Here is a 22,181-nt window from a genome sequence, read left to right as displayed (position 1 = left end):
AGGTCTTCTGAGGCGCACCTGACTCTTCCCGTTTTTACAGGCATGTTCGCCACAGTTGCTGGTATATCTCAGCGGGCCCCTGTGCGCTGGTCAGAGAACGTGATCGGCGCAGCCATTTGCTTCCCGTATGTCATAGCACTTGATGATGAATTCATCACGGTGCACAGCATGTTGGACCAGCAGCAGAAGCAGACCCTGCCCTTTAAGGAAGGCCATATTCTACAGGATTTTGAAGGTACTACTTTGCACAGAAATCTCAATGAAATTAGGTTATCAATCCGTTTGTGATGTTCAATAGATGTTAGTAAGGATCCATTCGGAGCTGGACCTCGGGCTAACCTTCGAAGCTACACAGTTGCTGGTAATGTAGTCTCTGGGCTCCAGGGCCTCCAAGGGCAAAGGGGAGATAGACATTTGGGCAGAGAGCTGTAGCAGTGGAAGAGCTTGATAGACATGAAACAAGGCCAGTTGGGAGAGCAGAGGAGGAAGTGTTTCTTGGAAATATCAGGGAGGGCTTCCTGAAGGAGATGGTATTTTAGCCAAATCTGTAAGGATGAGTAGGAGTCAGTCAAGCAGATCTGGTGTGAAAGAACACCAGGTAGAGGGAAAGGTGCCTGCAGATCTGCGCAAGAGGGAGCCCTGAGCTTTAGGCCACGCGACCAATTAAGGATGACTATAGCACGTCATGCTTGAGGGGGGCCGGCCTGAGATGAGGCTGCAGCAGACCAAGGCTGTCCAGACAGACCTCCCCTTGTGTGCACCAGTGAGCCAGGCAAGGGATTTCTTTCACTTTTCCTAAATTTTATTATGAACATTTTCAAACATACTGAAAAGTCGAAAGGAAACAAAGTGAAGCACCATAGACCGTTCAGCTAGACTCAACACTTGGAAACATTTTGCCAAGCCGTTCAAAAGTAAGAAAAAGACATCATGACAGTTAATCTGAAATACTTCAACATGCATCTCTTAAGAATGAGAGCATTTTCCTATGTAACTGCAAAGCCCTTGCACCCCTTAGAAAATGAACTCTAATATCCTGGCCATGTTCAGATTTTCCCACTTGCTCGAAGAAGATCTTTTATGATATTTTCCTCAAACTGGGAACGAATCTAGATTTATACGTTGCATTTGCCACTTAAGGATTTTAGCTCACCAAACATTGCCCTTCCTGTTCAGAACGCAACAGATATCACTTACTAAGACTTTCGGCCCCCACATTAAGCGTGTCACACTTCAGTCGGGGGCCCCAGTACACACATCAGAAGAGCATGTCTCATAACAGTATCCTGGTGCCATGGACCAGTGGTAGAGGTGGGCACGGGGTCATGGGCACATAGAGGCTGCTGATGTAACCTCCCCTGCCCCCGGTGCAAACAAGGGGAGGCTTCCCCGGAAAAGGGACACCCGTGTAGAGAAGGGACAGAATCTCCTCTGAGTATGAGAAAATGACTTCGCTTGTGATATAGGAGACACGTAATCTGAGCAAGAGAGCAGAGTGGGAAGACTATAAGGAAGATGTCCAGGTAAGGAAAGATGAGGCCTTCCGTGACACCAGACAGTGGGGCTGGAGTGGAACGATAGCTTCCTGGGAGAGAAGAGTGGAGGATCTGGGAAGACTTGGCTGACCCTGAGTCATCTTTCAGACAGGAAGGAAACATCATCTCATTGCTTCCTGTGCACAGGTGATAGTTTTCTTAAAAGAGTGTGTCTGGAAGGGAGCAGAGCCCAGAGCTTCATAGCAGGAGTGTGCCTTCGATTAGAGCTCCAGTTCTGTGGACTGTCTGCACAAGGTCTCACAAATCCCATGAGGATGGTGGCCACGGGTCTGTGACCTCACAGGGCTGTGCGGAAGTGATAAGGTCAGACCAAGACTTGGTTATTTGGATGGTAGGTGAATATGAAATACCTCATGGTTCAGAGTGTAGTATTATAATCTTAGTTTCCTATAAGCTAACATGGAAAGAAAAGAATTCTTAAAAAATTTTATAGGAAGTATAGCATAATTCTCATAGATCACCATAATTGATCTCTACAACTTCTTTGTACCGTATGTTATGTATCTACTCAACTGATTTTATTTTATTTTATTAAGATTTTAGTTATTTATTTGAGAGAGAGACAAAGCATGAGCAGAGGGAGAGGGAGAAGCAGACTCCCTGCTGAGGGCCAAGCCCAACACATGCTCAATCCCAGGACTCTGGGATCATGACCTAAGGTGAAGTCAGATGCTTAACCAACTGAGCCAACCAGGTGCCCCACTACCCAGCTGATTTTAAATTAATCAGCCCCCCGCTTTTTAAGATTTTATTTATTTGAGAGAGTGAGAGAGCATGAGAAGGGGGCGGGTCAGAGGGAGAAGCAGACTCCCCGCAGAGCCTGGAGCCCAATGTGGGACTTGATCCGGGGACTCCAGGATCACGACCTGAGCTGAAGGCAGTTGCTTAACCAACTGAGCCACCCAGGCGCCCAGCACTTTCAAATAAACAGCAGAAAAGCTTATTTTTTACTTTAGAAATGTGGTATAACATCCACTCTTTTCCTGACAGTTAACAATATGGGAGGAAGGAAAGAAAAGCATTGCAATGTATAATTTCTTTAGGAATTTTGTGTTGGGAGAACTACAATGAAATCAGCCATCAGATTGGATGACAAGCCTGTTTTGGGAGAGCAGTGTATGTCTGTGCAAGATGTTCTTTCTCTTTCCAACACTGTTGAATTTTTCCCCAGGAAGAGTGATTGTCGCCACCAGTAAAGGAGTTTACATCTTGGTTCCATTACCCCTGGAAAAGCAAATACAGGATCTTCTAGCAAGTCATAGAGTGGAAGAGGCTTTGGTTTTAGCAAAAGGAGCCCGGAGGAACATTCCAAAAGAAAAATTTCAGGTTTGTAATTAAGTTGGTCCCAAGAACGCATGCCGCCAAGCCACCAGCTAGTGAACATTCGGATCTCACTAACATACGTTGGCCCTTTCTGTGCGTCACGACCTTGCAGATCAGTTTTGGCTCTGGTGTTTTGTTTTCACAGCCTGTCCACGTCACACAGGTACGAAGGCTGTTTGCAGAGCAGTCCGAGACAGCTAGAGTGAGGTCTCACTGCCCACCGAGCCCAATAAACCTCTGGTTTGATTCCGGGGTCTCATATACACACCAAGTAGTATTTCCAATCGACTCTCTTCTTCAGTGGGCCTTCAAAGAAGGGTCAGGAGCATAGTTCTCCTAAACCAGCAGAGTAACTGTACCAGCACATCACAGTTCAATATTCAGAATTGGTAAATACAACAGAGATAGGATTACTTTAAAATATCAGGGAGAAGTAAAGACAAATTTAGACCTTGGATCAAAAGAGATAAAGTCTACTTGACTTTCAAATAGGGAGATGGTAGAAACTCATTCATTCAGTAGTTTTTTGTTTTGTTTTGTTTTTTAAAGTTTCTATTTATTTATTTATTTGACAGAGAGAGACACAGAGAGAGGGGGAACACAAGCAGGGGGAGTGGGAGAGGAGGAAGCAGGCTTCCCACCGAGCAGGGAATCTGATTTGAGCCTTGATCCCAGGACCCTGGGATCATGACCTGAGCTGAAGGCAGCCATTAACCCCGGAGCCACCCAGTGCCCACATGCAGTTTTGCTGAACAAAAAGACAATATGGTCTGATGAGGAGAGTAGGGGAATAGAAAAAATGCCCTAAAATGGGGCTGGATATCTTTAATTTCTATGATTATATAAAAAAGAGTGGACTTTACAGATAATGCTATAGAAGCGAACATTAGTAAGAAAAAATCCCAGCTGGTTCCTGTGGAATTATAAATATGTGAAACTATAATAAACCTCTTGTTCAAATTAGAAAAAAAAATTTTTTTAAATTCTAAATTAGAATTTGTCTCCTGATTTAGAATTTGTATTTGTTGGGATGGAGTTGAATGTTAAAAGTTTAGACTTCTAGTATCTATAGGAAAAGCTTTGTTAGCCATACTGATAAATGGCCCAATACTGCAGGAATCCATCTAATTATTTCTGGAGGAGAAAACTTTTAATGCACTCGAGACAGCAACTTTAATGTAGTTGGGGTGATAAATAAAACTGATCCCTCTCTCTCTCTCTGCCTGCCTCTCTGCATGCTTGTGATCTCTGTTAAATAAATAAATAAAATCTTAAAAAAAAACAACTGATCCAAGAATCACAAGTTATTTTTATGTCCAATGAAATCAGGTTCCCTAAAAATTGCTGCGTGATCGGTTGTTAGGTTAGTTCATGTTACACTATGTATTGAAAGTAATGAGACATCCTGGGAGTGTGTGTATGCTGTACTGAATATTGAAACCGATCACGCAAAGTTCTGTGATGTAATCATGATCCCTTGACAGTTACCAATCAGTCTGATTTCCACACGACTCACTGATTGTTGTGGGATGAAGTCATGCCTTCTGACCTCAGTTGCTTTCTGCTGCCAAGTAAAAGAAGACCAGACATGTAATTTATGGTTATGGGTATGAAAGTGGGCATCTTTTTTTGTCATTTTTTCCTTTTTTGTCTAGTTGACACACAATGTGACGTTAATTTCAGGTGTACAGCTGGGGGATTCACTGACTCTATACGTTATGCTATGCTCACCACAAGTGAAGAGGGTGTCTTTTCTGCATTTAAAGATTGATAGTGTTCCTTTTTGTTCTGGATTTTTTAAGATAAGACTTATCTATTTGCGTTCAGCAGGGGGCAGCAGAGGCAAAAAGAAGAGCTGTTCAGGGGCCTTGCTACGCTGAGCGCACTTCCCTCTGCAGCCTGTAGGTCAAAGCCAGGTGGGGTGGCCATGCCTTCCATAGGGTCTGAGGTCTGTCATTGCCCTTTTTGCTCTCTACCCCATAAGCCTCCTGTGGACATGTTGGATGTTTAGGTGGGCCACATGTTGGGGCACCCCCTCCTTGCACACACACATGTTTTAAGTGTGCAACGTTTTCTTACAGAAATCTCCAGTGTTCCTTGTCTGATCTTCGCCCCCTCCCCTCTCCTTTTGCTGGAGTAGTTATGTGCAGTCAGTATGGGATCTTATTAGTTGTCATCTTGCTCGGACATCATCTGAGTGTTATCTTGGTATCTTTTCCTTTCCTTCATGCTCTCTGCCTTCTTGCATTTGCTGCAAACTCCTATATCTAAACCTGGAAATACACCCTCAGAATGAATGATCTTGAATTCAGCCTTCATTCCCTGTGCCCATTGCTGTTGCTGTACAGACCCTTCTGTTTTGCCCAAGTTATTATTTTAACAACCTCTGTGTGTGTGTGTGTATAGTCCATCCTCCATGCCACTGTGGGAATGTTCTTTCTGATTTATAGATGGATTCCTTTGCTTAGAGTACTGCAGCTTTCCAAGCTCTTTGTGGTCTGGCCCCGCCCACTTCCATGACCTACCTGCTGCCTCAAAGGCTAGAGGGCAGCCCCTTAACAGCTGACAGCTCCTAAAGGAGCCAACAACTCCTGAGCCCTGCAAGGTGCCTGGGCTCTGCTGGGCCTTTCAAAACAGTTTTGTTTTTTTTTTTTTAAAGATTTTATTTATTTATTTGACAGACAGAGATCACAAGTAGGCAGAGAGGCAGGCAGAGAGAGAGAGGGAAGCAAGCTCCCCTGCTGAGCAGAGAGCCCGATGCAGGGCTTGATCCCAGGACTCTGGGATCATGACCTGAGCCGAAGACAGAGGCTTTAACCCATTGAGCCACCCAGGTGCCCCTCAAAACAGTTTTAATCGTCAGAACGATTTAGAAGTAACCAGCACTACTATCTGAAGATGGGAAGGCAGGACAGCTGAGAGCTGGTTTCATGCATGGACACCTCTCTAGTTGCATGGGTGCCAGCCCTCAGAAGCAGCATGTGCTCCGCCCCTGACACCCCCCCTGCCCCCCATCCTTGCCCCTGCTCCCACCCTGTGCCTTGCCTCCAGTTAGCAGAAGGAGCCCTGGGCTTTCACACCCCTCTCTGTTCTCCCCTTTGCCTGATTCCTGATACATGCAGGTTTCAGTTACTGGGTGTGCTTCCAGACTGGACAGTGGTTTCCATACTCTGCTTACCCCTCTCATCTGAGTCCTCCCCATCCCCCCAGGCAGAACCGATCCCTCCCCTGCTTTCTGAGGTTTGTGTGTCAACACTTAACCCAGGAGTTTACACTTGGTTCAGGCCTTTCCTGCCTGAGTTCCTAGATGGACTCTGTCCTCTTTGTCCCCAGGCACCCTAGTCCAGACTGGGCAGAAACTCACTGCTCTAAAAACAGAGCCCAGTATATAATGGATTGTGGAGCAGATGGTTTGTGTTAAAAAGCAAGAACCGAAAGGGAAAAATAATATTGACAGCAAAGGAGAGAATTTTCCTGAATGTGTATGTGTTTTTGAGGATGAGACATGATTCTTGTGATGATGAGGTGCATTATTTATTTTAGCCTTCGGGTGCTTCTGACCAAATGCTGGACCCTGGCTTAGAGGAGCTCGAAAAGGAGAGGAAAAGGGACCACAGTCCAGCCTTGTCCCTCTCCTCCCGCCTTCATTTAAAGCAAGTATCTGCTTTGTGTCACTGACTCCTGAACTAGGGAGGACTTTATCAAGAAGTTTAATTCTGGGACTGGGATTAAAGGACTAGTGCTTCCAGAGATCCCTGAGGGCCAGAGAGTTTAGATCTTTAAGAAAGCTGGACTTTCTTTTTTTTCTTTATGTTAAGGTACAAGATGTCATAAAGAAAGTGGCAGTAAGGAGACCTCTTGCATTAACAAAGGCTTGTGTCAGGAAGTTCTCCTGATTTTTGTCATGTACTATGGAAGGTATTCATATTTAAGCTTGAATTCTGGTATCTGTGGGGTACTTTTTCTATTTCACCTAAAACTATTTGATTATGTATCTTTAAAAGGCAAGATTCCCCTTTTAAGTGTAACCACAGTGCCATCTACAGAACTCCCCAAAGTCATCAGAGAGTCCTTCAAAGAACAGAGTCCCATCAGTGTTCACATCTCCCAGGTGTCCTGCGAATGCTGCGTCTTGCCATTCTCCTTGTCCCCCACAGAAGTCCCAGGCACGACCATGTGCCCGAGCCGCTCGGAAGCAACCTCTGTGCAGACCTGCCACCATGTCTTTGATTTATGTAGTTAGGGTCCTTTGTTTCATTTGACTTTTGCTTTCTAGGGATCGCTCTCTGGAATTTAATTTTGTTTTCTGATTATGTAAAATATTTACGGAGCTCGAAGGAATCTTTCCTCCCTTCACCGCTTTTGTCCCCCACCCCCAGTCCCTCTCTCTTCCTTCTTCCCTGTCCCCTGGGTCTTTTTTTGTTGTGAAACTTGTGATTTGTGTTCTAATGGTTACCCTAGTCCTTTGATTTTCTCTTCGTCTTGCGGGAGGGTGGAGAGAGCTCCTGTTTTCTGTTGTTTACCCCCTTTGAGCAGCACTTGGAATTAGCTGGTGAGCTCTTGTTGCCTTCCCCTCTTCTTCCCCAGCATCTGTATGAAAGTTACATCCCGTTATCCCCAGCATGTCCGTGAGCACATTTTCCTTCTGTGTCATCTCCCCATGGCCCCCTGGTTTTGATGGTCACATTGTCTCTGCTGTTGCATGCATACAGCCATCTTCTGTCTCCCTTATATTTGTCCATCTTTGTTCAGGGCAGATGCATATGGAACACTCGGGGCACATTTTATGCTGCCGACTCTCCGGGCCTCTGGTTTTCCCCAGCCATCGATCCTCCTGCAGATGTCCCAGCAGGGGCATATGGGAGCACTGTCCCTGCACATCGACAGCAGTTCTTCCACAGCCTTTATACTTGGGGGCCCATGTGGCTGGCTGTAAAGTCTTTGACTCATGTTATCTTTCAGTGAGAAACTTAAGTAATTTCCACCATCATGTTTTGCCATCAAGAGCTGACCCATATTGGGTGACCATCTCAATTCCTTGCCCTTCTAGCGACTTGGCTTTTTGCCTTGAATACCCAAAGGAGTTTTTCCTTGTCTTTCAAGCTCAGTCTCTCCTTGTCACCTGGTAAAGTAGAGCCAGTGAAGACCCCTTCCCCGGCAGTCAGGCTTTCCAGTGATAGTGGTTTGGGAACTCTGGCTTTCGTGGCCTCACAGCCCCCTTTTCCTCTGTCCACTTCTCCCCCCATTTTCTAACATCACCTGGTTCCTGTAGTTGGTGGTGGGTCCCCAGTGGCTTGTGCTTTTGGGTTTGTGGACATGCCCAGTCACTTTGTGCTATTACAAAAGTTGGCAGTGGGTTTTTGGTTTTGTTACCCCCGATTGTGTTGTCTGTTTTACTTGTGGCAAAACACACAGTAACATAAAATTTACCGTCCTCACCTTTTGTAAGTCTACAGTTCAGTGGCGTTGAGCATGTTCCCACTGTTGGTCACCCAACACCACCACGCACCTCCAGAATGTCTTCCCATCTTGCAGAACTGAAACTCTGTCCTCATTAAGCAGTAGCTCCCCATCCCCCTCCTCGTGGCAATGCCACACTTTCTGTGTCAATGATTTTGACTGTTCCAGATACCTCATGTAAGTGGAATCATGCAGGATTTGTCCTTTTGTTCCACGGCTTGCTTTACTTAGTATGATGTAATCAAGCCTCTTCCATAGTTATATGTCCGAATGTCCTTCCTCTTTAAGGCTGAGTAGTACACTCCATTGTACACATGTACTGCATTTTGTTTTTCCGTTCATTAATTAAAGGACACTTGGGTTGTTTCTACCCTTTGTCTATTGTGAACTGCTCTGAACTAATTGTTCTGTTTTATGTGAAGGCTGCAAGAGTAAAAAGACTGCCCTGCCACAGTCTTCCAAGATACCATGGTTTTGAAACATTTTAAAGTAATACTTAAAAGTTTTAGTAAACTTACACACATATACTCACAAACACATTCTACTTGGTGAAACCTACTCTAAATCAATTAAAAACATAAGTAACAAAAAACTACTTGCACTTTAAAGCACAGAAGGTATTCTGATTTCTCTAAAACATCAGGCCCTCCTTCGAAAAAATTTTTAAATAAAGAATGGCCTCATAGAAAAATGAATATGAACAGATATTTCATAGAAAGTAAAATCACCTGCCTTATGAATGTATGAAAAGATATTTTGTCTTATGCATACAGAGATGTGCAAACTAAAAGTTCATGAGTTTATTCTCTGTTCAGATTGTTAAAATCAGAGGGTTTGGGGATACTCTGTTGAGGGTGTGGGGAAATGGACACTTACATTTATGAATGTAAATTGCCTGCAGGAGGACGAACTGAGAATCTCTCTCCAAGTTACAGGGTACGGTTGTGCTAAGGGGTATTCTACGGGTCTAAGCACAAAAATGCCAAATAACCAATGGAGAAGACTCTACATGATCAAATTGGTTGTTTAAGAAGAAACCCAACGACCCAGATGCTGCTGAGAGAGGAGTGGTTAAATGCGCTGTGGTCGAAGAAGTAGCAGTCTGAAACGACATCAGGTAGCAGGAGATCAGCTAGATAGCTTATCTAAAGATTGCAAACACCTACAAATCCAACGGGAGATCGAAAAGAAGAACAGCAATTCTAGAAACAGAAAATCAACCCCTTTCTGAAAGGTAGGACTGGTGGAGAAGTGAATCCAAAGCAACGGGAAGATAGACCCCGGGGGGAGGGGCCAGCTCCTGGCAAGCGGCAGAGCAACGGAGCACTAAATCAGGACTTTTTTTTTTTTTTTTAATATTTTATTTATTTATTTGACAGATCACAAGTAGGTAGAGAGGCAGGTAGAGAGAGAGGGGGAAGCAGGCTCCCCGCTTAGCAGAGAGCCCAATGTGGGGCTCAATCCCAGGACCCTGAGATCATGACCTGAGCTGAAGGCAGTGGCCAAACCCACTGAGCCACCCAGGTGCCCCTAAATCAGGACTTTTAAAAGTCTGTTCCGCTGAGGGACATTGCTCCAGAGGCTAAACTGGGGTGAAGCCCACGCAGGGTCAGCGTGGCCTCAGGTCCTGCAGGGTCACAGAAGAATCGGGGGTGTCTGAGTGTCGCAGAGCTCGCAGATATTAGAACGGGGAAGCTGGCTACAGAGACAGAGCCAAGGAGTGCGCTCTCAGCTCGGGGTTACCTTGAACCAGTTGCAGCCTCGGTGAGCTTGGAGCATGGCCGGAGGCTAGGGAGATGAGAGTAATTGGGCGCTATTCTCTGAGAGTGCACTGAGGAGTGGGGCCCCAAGCTCTCGGCTCCTCCAGGCGGGAGACTGGGAGGCTGCCATTTTCATTCCCATCCTCCAGAACTCTAAGGAAAGCGCTCAGGGAAAAAAAGCTCCGGAAAGCAAACCCGAGTGGATTACTCAGCCTGGCCCCTGGTAAGGGCGGTGCAGTTCCGCCTGGGGCAAAGACACTTGAGAATCACTACAACAGGCCCCTGCCCCAGAAGATCAACAAGAAATCCATCCAGGACCAAGTTCACCTACCAAGGAGTTCAGGTTCAATACCAAGGAGAGCAGCGGAATTCCAGAGGAGGAGAAAGCAAAGCACAGAACTCATGGCTTTCTTCCCATGATTCCTTAGTCTTGCAGTTTTTTATTTTTTTAAAAAAAGATTTTATTTATTTATTTGACAGAGAGAGCACAAGTAGACGGAGAGGCAGGCAGAGAGAGAGAGATAGAGGGAAGCAGGCTCCCTGCCGAGCAGAATCCGACCCGGGACTCGATCCCAGGACCCTGAGATAATGACCTGAGCCGAAGGCAGTGGCTTAACCCACTGAGCCACCCAGGCGCCCAGCAGTTCTTTACTTTTTTAACCTTTTCTTTTTTTAATGTTTTTTAACTGGTTTATCTAATATATACATATTTTTCTTTTTTATATTTTTCTTTATTTGTTTTCTTTTTTTAATTGTTTCTTTCTTTTTTCTTTTTTTTTTCTGAACCTCTTTTTATCCCTTTCTCCCTCCCCACCCCCCCTTGATTTGGTATCTCTTCTGATTTGGTTAAAGCGTATTTTCCTGGGGTCTTTGCCACACTTTTAGTATTTTACTTGCTCCTTCATATACTCTTATCTGGACAAAATGACAAGGCAGAAAAATTCACCACAAAAAAAAGAACAAGAGGCACTACCGAAGGCTAGGGTCCTAATCAATACAGACATTGGTAATATGTCAGATCTAGAGTTCAGAATGACGATTCTCAAGGTTCTAGCCGGGCTCGAAAAAGGCATGGAAGATATTAGAGAAACCCTCTCAGGAGATATAAAAGCCCTTTCTGGAGAAATAAAAGAACTAAAATCTAACCAAGTTGAAATAAAAAAAGCTATTAATGAGGTGCAATCAAAAATGGAGGCTCTCACTGCTAGGATAAATGAGGCAGAAGAAAGAATTAGTGATATAGAAGACCAAATGACAGACAATAAAGAAGCTGAGCAAAAGAGAGACAAACAGCTACTGGACCACGAGGGGAGAATTTGAGAGATAAGTGACACCATAAGACGAAACAACATTAGAATAATTGGGATTCCAGAAGAAGAAGAAAGAGAGAGGGGAGCAGAAGGTATATTGGAGAGAATTATTGGAGAGAATTTCCCTAGTATGGCAAAGGGAACAAGCATCAAAATCCAGGAGGTGCAGAGAACCCCCCTCAAAATCAACAAGAATAGGTCCACACTCCGGCACCTAGTAATAAAATTTACAAGTCTCAGTGACAAAGAGAAAATCCTGAAAGCAACCCGGGAAAAGAAGTCTGTAACATACAATGGTAAAAATATTAGATTGGCAGCAAACTTATCCAAGAGACCTGGCAGGCCAGAAAGAGCTGGCATTCAGAGCACTAAACAAGAAAAACATGCAGCCAAGAATACTATATCCAGCTAGGCTATCATTGAAAATAGAAGGAGAGATAAAAAGCTTCCAGGACAAACAAAAACTGAAAGAATTTGCAAACACCAAACCAGCTCTACAGGAAATACTGAAAGGGGTCCTCTAAGCAAAGAGAGAGCCTAAAAGTAGTAGATCAGAAAGGAACAGAGACAATATACAGGAACAGTCACCTTACAGGCAATACAATGGCACTAAATTCATATCTCTCAATAGTTACCCTGAATGTTAATGGGCTAAATGCCCCAATCAAAAGACACAGGGTATCAGAACAGATTAAAAAAACAAAACCCATCTATATGTTGCCTACAAGAAACTCATTTCAGACCTGAAGACACCTCCAGATTTAAAGTGAGGGCGTGGAAAACAATTTACCATGCTAATGGACATCAGAAGAAAGCAGGGGTGGCAATCCTTAGATCAGATCAATTAGATTTTAAGCCAAAGACTATAATAAGAGATGAGGAAGGACACTATATATATATATACTATATATACTATATATACTCAAAAGATCTGTCCAACAAGGAGATCTAACAATTTTAAATATCTATGCTCCTAATGGAGCAGCCAACTATATAAACCAATTAATAACAAAATCAAAGAAATACATCAACAATAATACAATAATAGCAGGGGACTTTAACACTCCCCTCACTGAAATGGACAGATCAGCCAAGCAAAAGATCAACAAGGAAATAAAAGCCTTAAATGACACACTGGACCAGAGGGACATCACAGATCTATTCAGAACATTTCATCCCAAAGCAACAGTATACACATTCTTCTCTAGTGCACATTTAACATTCTCCAGAATAGATCACATCCTGGGTCCTAAATCAGGTCTCAACTGGTATCAAAAGATTGGGATCATTCCCTGCATATTTTCAGACCACAATGCTCTGAAGCTAGAACTCAGTCACAAGAGGAAATTTGGAAAGAACCCAAATACATGGAGACTAAATAGCATCCTTTTAAAGAATGAATGGGTCAACCAGGAATTTAAAGAAGAATTGAAAAAAATCATGGAAACAAATGATAATGAAAACACAACAGTTCAAAGTCTGTGGGACACAGCAAAGGCAGTCCTGAGAGGAAAATATATAGCGGTACAAGCCGTTCTCAAGAAACAAGAAAGGTCTCAAGTACACAACCTAACCCTGCACCTAAAGGAGTTGGAGAAAGAACAAGAAAGAAAGCCTAAACCCAGTAGGAGAAGAGAAATCAAAAAGATCAGAGCAGAAATCAATGAAATACAAACCAAAAAAACAATAGAGCAAATCAATGCAACTAGGAGCTGGTTCTTTGAAAGAATTAATAAGATTGATAAAACCCTGGCCAGACTTATCAAAATGAAAAGAGAAAGGACCCAAATAAATAAAATCATGAATGAAAGAGGAGAGATCTCAACTAACACCAAAGAAATACAAACAATTATAAGAACATACTATGAGCAACTCTACGCCAACAAATTTGACAATCTGGAAGAAATGGATGCATTCCTAGAGACATATAAACTACCACAACTGAACCAGGAAGAAATAGAAAACCTGAACAGACCCATAACCAGTAAGGAGATTGAAACAGTCATCAAAAATCTCCAAAGAAACAAAAGCCCAGGGTCAGAAGGCTTCCCAGGGGAATTCTACCAAACATTTAAAGAAGAACTAATTCCTATTCTCCTGAAACTGTTCCAAAAAATAGAAATGGAAGGAAAACTTCCAAACTCATTTTATGAGGCCAACATCACCTTGATCCCAAAACCAGACAAGGATCCCATCAAAAAAGAGAACTACAAACCAATATCCTTGATGAACACAGATGTGAAAATTCTCACCAAAATACTAGCCAATAGGATTCAACAGTACATTAAAAGGATTATTTACCACAACCAAGTGGGATTTATTATAGGGCTGCAAGGTTGGTTCAACATCTGCGAATCAATCAATGTGATACAACACATTAATAAAAGAAAGAACAAGAACCATATGATACTCTCAATAGGTGCTGAAAAAGCATTTGACAAAGTACAGCATCCCTTCCTGATCAAAACTCTTCAAAGTGTAGGGATAGAGGGCACATTTCTCAATATTATCATAGCCATCTATGAAAAACCCACCGCAAATATCATTCTCAATGGAGAAAAACTGAAAGCTTTTCTGCTAAGGTCAGGAACATGGCAGGGATGTCCATTATCACCACTGCTATTTAACATAGTACTAGAAATCCTAGCCTCAGCAATCAGACAACAAAAGGAAATTAAATGCACCCAAATCGGCAAAGAAGAAGTCAAACTATCACTCTTCACAAATGATGTGATACTATATGTGGAAAACCCAAAAGACTCCACTCCAAAACTGCTAGAACTTATACAGGAATTCAGTAAAGTGTCAGGATATAAAATCAATGCACAGAAATCAATTGCATTTCTCTGCACCAACAACAAGACAGAAGAAAGAGAAATTAAGGAGTCAATCCCATTTACAACTGCACCCAAAACTATAAGATACCTAGGAATAAACCTAACCAAAGAGGCTAAGAATCTATACTCAGAAAACTATAAAGTACTCATGAAAGAAATTGAGGAAGACACAAAGAAATGGAAGAATGTTCCATGCTCCTGGATTGGAAGAATAAATACTGTGAAAATGTCTATGCTACCTAAAGCAATCTACACATTTAATGCAATTCCTATCAAAATACCATCCATTTTTTTCAAAGAGATGGAATAAATAATCCTAAAATTTATATGGAACCAGAAAAGACTTTGAATAGCCAAAAGAATATTGAAAAAGAAAGCCAAAGTTGGTGGCATCACAATTCTGGACTTCAAGCTCTATTACAAAACTGTCTTCAGCAAGACAGCATGGTACTGGCACAAAAACAGACACATAGATCAATGGAACAGAATAGAGAGCCCAGAAATAGACCCTCAACTCTACGGTCAACTAATCTTCGACAAAGCAGGAAAGAATGTCCAATGGAAAAAAGACAGCCTCTTCAATAAATGGTGTTGGGAAAATTGGACAGCCCCATCCAAAAAAATGAAATTGGACCATTTCCTTATACCACACATGAAAATAGACTCAAAATGGATGAAGGACCTAAATGTGAGAAAGGAATCCATCAAAATCCTTGAGGAGAACACAGGCAGCAACCTCTTCGACCTCAGCCGCAGCAACATCTTCCTAGGAACATCGCCAAAGGCAAGGGAAGCAAGGGCAAAAATGAACTATTGGGATTTCATCAAGATCAAAAGCTTTTCCACAGCAAAGGAAGCAGTTAACAAAACCAAAAGACAACTGACAGAATGGGAGAAGATATTTGCAAACGACATATCAGATAAAGGGCTAGTGTCCAAAATCTATAAAGAACTTAGCAAACTCAACACCCAAAGAACAAATAATCCAACCAAGAAATGGGCAGAAGACATGAACAGACAATTCTGCAAAGAAGACAACCAGATGGCCAACAGACACATGAAAAAGTGCTCCATATCACTCAGCATCAGGGAAATACAAATCAAAACCACAATGAGATATCACCTCACACCAGTCAGAATGGCTAAAATTAACAAGTCAGGAAATGACAGATGCTGGCGAGGATGCGGAGAAAGGGGAACCCTCCTACACTGTTGGTGGGAATGCAAGCTAGTGCAACCACTCTGGAAAACAGCATGGAGGTTCCTCAAAAAGTTGAAAATAGAACTACCCTATGACCCAGCAATTGCACTACTGGGTATTTATCCTAAAGATACAAACATAGTGATCTGAAGGGGCACATGCACCCGAATGTTTATAGCAGTAATGTCTACAATAGCCAAACTATGGAAAGAACCTAGATGTCCATCAACAGATGAATGGATAAAGAAGAAGTGGTATATATACACAATGGAATACTATGCAGCCATCAAAAGAAATGAAGTCTTGCCATTTGTGATGACGTGGATGGAACTAAAGGGTATCGTGCTTAGCGAAATAAGTCAATCGGAGAAAGACAACTATCATATGATCTCCCTGATATGAGGAAGTGGAGATGCAACATGGGGGGTTAAGGAGGTAGGAGACGAATAAATGAAACAAGATGGGATTGGGAGAGAGACAAACCATAAGTGACTCTTAATCTCACAAAACAAACTGAGGGTTGCTGGGGGGAGGAGGGTTGGGAGAGGGGGGTGGGGTTATGGGCATTGGGGAGGGTATGTGCTATGGTGAGTGCTGTGAAGTGTGTAAACCTGGTGATTCACAGACCTGTACCCCTGGGGATAAAAATATATGTTTATAAAAAGTGAAAAATTAAAAAATAAAAATGAATGCGCTGTGGTCTAGCAGGCTGTCAGGACACCGCGCAGCCAGGAACAAGAACCAAGGAGTTTATGTGTTGAGGCAGACGGTTCTCTGAAAGACAATGAATTAAAAATGTAGAGAGTGCTACTATAATGGGGGACAGAGTTAACTTAAAATACATCACGTATTTCTGCAGCTGCACAGAAATTCATAGCATCGATTACCTCTGGAGCACCACTGGCTGGGACTGTGGTGGGAGGGAGACTCTTCATTAAACCCCTTTGAATGTTTGGAAATTTGAGCTCTATGAATGCATCACTTCCATTGTAAATCTTAAAAAATACAGGAGAAAAAAAATACATGTACGGGTGTGAAGAAAAAAAAATCCAAGAGCAAGGGGCTTTTGTATTTAGAATGTCATTTTTCTTCTTCGTGTATCCTTTGCAAGAATCAGGACCTGTGCTTTGGGTAGGGTTCCTTATTCATGTTGAGTTCCTCAGGCCTCTTCTCCGGCCCCTGCACCTGCTGGCCCTCACTGTCCTGTCTGTGGAACTGACCACTTTTCCTGCTTTGCATGCATATCTGTCACATGACTGATTCCGGGGCAGGGTTTCTAGTCTGCATGTCACCAGACCCTGGCTCTGGGATGGGGGTGGGTGCAGGGCAGAAAGGTTCTGTTTTACACAGTTGCGCTAACTAGGTTTCTTTTTTTTTTTTTTTTTTTAAAGATTTTATTTATTTATTTGAGAGAGAGAGTGTGAGAGAGAGCATGAGCGAGGAGAAGGTCAGAGAGCGAAGCAGACTCCCCATGGAGCTGGGAGCCTGATGTGGGACTCGATCCCGGGACTCCAGGATCACGCCCTGAGCCGAAGGCAGTCGTCCAACCAACTGCGCCACCCAGGCGTCCCGCGCTAACTAGGTTTCTTAACTGGAGGATTTCTCAGAGCTTTTAATACACTAATATCTATTGTGATCCCTAAGAGGCCATATAGCATGTATTTTTATTACTATCTTTCTGTGAGTTCCCAAGAATGGGTATATGTAAAATACATTATTTTATACATTATGGATTTGTATTACATATGTAGGTATGTGTATATACATGTGTGTGTGTTTGTGTGACATGTAAATACTCTTTTATGTATATTTTGTATATATCAGTATTTATAATAAACACACACTCATGTGCATACACATATACATTTGTGTCCAAACTTAATGAGGATGGATTGCCTTTTGAACGAGGAGAGAATGTCATGGCCACTTAGGTGGGACAACTGTTTCACTGTGTATTTTCGGAAAGGTCTTTCTATTTAGTCAGTAACTAAGTGAGCAGAGTTTTAAAATAAGTTTTTTAAAAGCCTAAAACCCACTGCTGCAGTATGTATTACAAGAGAAGGTCTGAATACAATTAAAAGTCCAACATTCATACCAATTTTTGTTTAGAGTTGGGTTGTACTCATTTTACAGGAATGATATGTATGTACCAGATAGCCCAAGTCTTCTTGATCTTATAGGGCCTTATAACCTGAATCTTATGCGTAGTCTCATGTCAAGAGTAGGCTGTACTCTGGATCTGTAATGGTTTGTATCTGGCGTGTAATGACCGCACCCGGTGGTTTCTCTGCACTAGACCTGCAGTCATCCTTGGTAGGAAGCGGGTGTGCCCGTTCGCCCTGCCCTCCTGGAGATGGGCCCACTGGCAAAGCCAAAAGCAGTGCCCTTGACGGGGGAGGGGGATCCAGGCCTGACTCTAGAAGTGGGCTTTCTGCCCTTTAAAAAGAAGCCTCTCTGTAAATAGAATAGAATAGAATCTTCTGCTTCACAAAATTTCTGGTTACCCAAGGCATGACAATTCAGAAACAGAATAGTAGAAACAGGATTTGACTTCACTTTGACCTTGCTCCCAGAGTACATGTGACCTCTTCCACCTGGCTGGTGGGGGCCCTGTGTCTCTGCGCAGAGCAGATATCAAGTGGTACTTATAAGAGCTCTGTTGGGCTAATTTATGCCCTTGGCCTGGGACTTCTGATAGCTGCCTTATGCCAAGGGACAAGTCAGAAAGTTGAAAGGACAGCTGAAGACTCCATTGTGCTAGCTCTGCCACTGGGGAACAGTGGCAGACTTTCTTGTTCTCTCTCCTCACATGGCCATCTTTCTTGTCCTTCTGCTGGCTTCCCTGACTCCAGGTCTGTAACCCCGCCTCACCTGTGTGGAGGGCCAGAGAAGCTGTCAGTCAGAGGGGATGGTCTGGCAAGGAGACAGTCACTTTCAGAGCACCAGGAATCAGCTGTGCTTGCCAAAGTCTCTGATCAGGTGCTTGCGGGTCTGAGTCAGTGGTGTGTTGTGTAGCCTCTGTGGTTCCACGTCTAGGTGCTTCTATTCAGGATGACGGGATCTCTTTGCATGCTTCTTCTAAGTCTGCCTCTAGCATTCGCAAACTCGAATACAGAAATAAGCCCATATTCTTGGAGATGGGGCGTGTTTGCAGAAGTGGTTTATATTTCCCTTTAGGAAGGGAAAGAGTAGATGGCATTTGAGTCCTGCAACCACGTGGAGTAAATCATGATTCGGCTGATTTCTCATCAGCAGGCCGGAGATCAAGAATTCTTCTACTGCAGATGATGGCTGCTTCTTATCCTTTCTGCTAGGTGGATGGTTTTCATCGTATCTGCTTCCAGAAATGGAGCTGTCATTCCCGTACAACAGAACCCACTCCTGTCTGCTTATTGTTGGGGGGATTAAATAGGCCAGTTTTTAGGCCACACATGGTTGCTGTCAGGGAAGAAAGGTAAAGGCAAGTGGTAAGGAGATGAAAAAGCAACCTGCCTTTTCTGACTTCTCTCAGGGAATGTCTGTGGGGAGAGGGAGGAAATGCTACACTATTGAGAACTTTTTAAAACTACAGCGAAAGTCCCTTTAAAAGCTGATGTAAGGGAACGGAACTAATGGTCTCTAGGTGCCAACTGTCTCCACTTCCCTCTCTTCTTCAGTTGGTAGCAGTGTTAACTGCCTGCTGTATACCTGGGTGACTCAGTGGGTGAAAAAAATTGGGCTTTAGAATCCGAAAGGTCTGCTTTTTAAATCCCAGCTCAGCCACTTACAACTTCACGAACTGTGGCTAAGATCTTAACTGTCCCTCCATCTGAGTTCCCAAATACCGAGGAGATAGCTCTTCAGATCCAGAAGGCCTTCCTGAGTGGCAGGTGTCATGCCGGGGTGTGGGGCTACGAAGAGGAATAACGTACGTGCCATACCGCCAAGGACTTCACGGCTCACAGGACAGCACAGTGGTTGGAGGGTGGAGGAATTGAATTCCCAGGGTTTGAAATATGATTGGAGTCTTTGATCGTGAGGAGGTGACCACCTGACTGTGGGATGGTACCAGTATGAACAGAGCGAAGAGGCATGTCCAAGAGCTCCTTGAAGCAAAGGATGCTTGCAGCTCCAGCACTGACCAAGCTGGACAGCGACAGGAGGGGGCGGGGTTAAGACACTACAGGAGAGCTCTCTAGAGTGCCCTTTGCTCTTGCTGGATGTCATGAGAAGAAAGTTCCATGGACAGGGAAATCTGGGCAATTCTGGTTGAAACCGAGATCACTGGCAGCTTGATGGCAGGAATTCTGCCTGGGGAGTGTGACCGTGGGCCAGTCACCTCCAGGAGAGGGACTAGGAAAGCATGTGGGTTTATCTGTCTGCTGACTAAATGGCATTGGCCTTGTGCTCTGAGGGATACTCAGAAGTGAAGTGTCAGCTCCAGAGGAATGGAAGCACGGGGAGCAGCTTCTGGGCCTGTAGAGATGCTGGGGCTGTTGCTCTCTGTCTGAGCTACCAGAAGTAGAAGCTGTCCCCCTAGCCCTATGAGTTAAGGAGGAGGAGGACAGAAGATAAAAGGACACATTGGGGAAGAGGATGAGATTTATGGGGGAAGATCCTTGGAGAGGGAAGAATAGTCAAATAGAGAAGAACTTTGTTTCAGGAATGCAGAGTTAGTTCATTGACACACACATGCACAGAAATCTATTTGTATTGGAAATAATCTCATATATGCCATGTTTTTTCTTTACCTTATAGCTTCTGATTTCTGCGTAATCCTGAACATTGGGGTTTGCATTCTGACCAGAAAGTTTCTCCCCATTGTGCTGGTTTTGCGAGGTTTTGCGGGGTCTATCGAGATGAATTCAACCTATCTTTCCTTGCAGGTAATGTACAGAAGGATCCTGCAGCAGGCCGGGTTTATACAGTTTGCACAACTTCAGTTCCTGGAAGCTAAAGAGCTCTTCAGGTAAATTTGAGGTGTTGATAGCAAGCCTTCCCATGTGTCCTTCTGTGGTCAAGACCATCTCTACCATGATACCGTGAGGGGAATTGTTGCCGTGGTTAGATTGTGCTTCAGGGGGAAGTGGGGAAGCTTGTTGACAACAGCACCCACCAACAGTTGAGAGAAACAGCTCATTTCTCTCCCCTACTCCCTAGCCTCAGTTTACCTGCCCTGTGTCTCGAAGAGGGTGGAGGCTGAGGAGGAGGAGGCACCCATAACAGTCCTGTGGAGAGAGAAGAAGGGAGTCCTAGAGTGAACTCAGTAATGCAGGGGATTCCTAGAAAAATGCTGTTCTTGCTCACTTTTCCTTCTCTTCAGAGATTTTACGGAAAATCGGAAGTTTAGGAATAGAGCAGGTGCCCCTGGGAAGACTGGTAGAAACTGCTCCTTCTAAGACTTCACAAGGAAACATTTGTAAGGACAAGTTAGGACCTGAGTTTTCAGGCCGTCTAACTAGACTAGATTCTGCATGTTTTAGAGCCATCTCAAGGATAAAGGGTGTCTAAAGCGTCGAACAGATCCTTCACATCTGGGGAGCGGCCGGAGCAGAGCACGGCTCAGGAGCATGCTGTCCGCCGCCTGTTCCACAGGCTCTGGGACTCACCACCTCTCTGGCCTCCTGCTCTGTCACACTGGGGGCTGAGGGAACAGGGTTCTGAGTCAAGAAGGAGTCACTTAGTGAATAGCCATGCCCCCTCTAACTTATACTTAGGTCATATTCTGTGTGTGTTCTCATCTGTTCTTGGCAGGAGCAGTAACTGGGGGACTCATGTAGGTTCTTCGTCCCTGTGGACCTTGCTCTCTTCTGTCCTGCCTGTTCTGTCCCTGCAGCGTCAAAAACCTTCTCATTTGGGTCCATTTCTCATGGGTTAATCTGGAACAGTGGGCGAGTGGTCATAATCTGTTCCTAGAACAGTTCACAGATTTTTCTAACAGAATAGCTGTGGGTTCTGTCAGTCATTAATACAAGGCTCCCCTGTCTTTCACACTTCAACCCCTTCATAACATAAACTGACGGCTGCTCCATTGTCAAAATGTGACCGAGAGAATTGGTCCTCAAAGCAGGCAGGCCCAAGGCAAGTGCTCCCTTCCTGCGCCCACAGCAGACGTTGCTAGTTACGTGGGGTTTTTTTTTCCTCATTGATGTGGGACTTGTCCTTGCATTCCATCTCAGTTTGGTGGAGAAGCCACAAGTGCCAACACGTTGTGGTTGGCACCCAAGAGAAAACCTCTGTGGGACTTGTGTTGTGGGCCCCTCTGCTCTGTGTCTGTCCCCCGAGACGTGATACAGCCCATCCTCGTGTGCAGTGAGGTCAGCACTCCTCCCGGGAAGCAGACCTGGCCCAAGAATCAGAGCCAGAGTGCGGGGTGAGACTGCCGCCGGCTTTCCTGGCGTACCCGTGCAAGTATGGACCGCGGCCGTGGGCCCGCCGGGCAGCAGCGTGGGTGCCACTCTGCAGTGGGCGTGGGGCACTCGGAGGGCGGGTGCAGAGCACGGCTCGGATTGGGATTTGGCTGCATCCTAAATGATGAGAAGCTTCCCAAATTGAGAATCTTACAGTCTGGACCCCTTGGGCTAGATAATTTGTTAGGGGTGCTCTCCCTAATGCGTCGGAGGAACCCTGGGCCTCTATTCACTCAGTGCCAATAGCACCTGCCAGTGGTGATCAGAAGTATCCCCAGACATGGCTCGGTGTCCCCCAGGGAGCACAACTGCTGCCATGAGGGCTTTTGCTTTAGGCAGAAGGAA

General features: G+C 44.3%; 1 protein-coding gene across 1 annotated transcript in view; it reads left to right on the top strand.

The window, feature by feature from the left end:
* The window catches only part of TGFBRAP1 (transforming growth factor beta receptor associated protein 1), a 74,224-nt gene that overhangs the window by 35,939 nt on the left and 16,104 nt on the right, over positions 1-22,181 (top strand). The window contains exons 3-5 of the mRNA XM_044263765.1: positions 41-235; positions 2,728-2,882; positions 20,313-20,395. Coding sequence (XP_044119700.1) covers positions 41-235; positions 2,728-2,882; positions 20,313-20,395 — 433 coding nt within the window. The remainder of the gene's footprint in view (positions 1-40; positions 236-2,727; positions 2,883-20,312; positions 20,396-22,181) is intronic.

Source organism: Neovison vison, chromosome 8 (assembly GCF_020171115.1).
Source record: "Neovison vison isolate M4711 chromosome 8, ASM_NN_V1, whole genome shotgun sequence".
Taxonomy (NCBI): domain Eukaryota; kingdom Metazoa; phylum Chordata; class Mammalia; order Carnivora; family Mustelidae; genus Neogale; species Neogale vison.
Note: the sequence above shows the minus strand (reverse complement) of the source record. Positions and strands in the feature narration are given on the sequence as shown.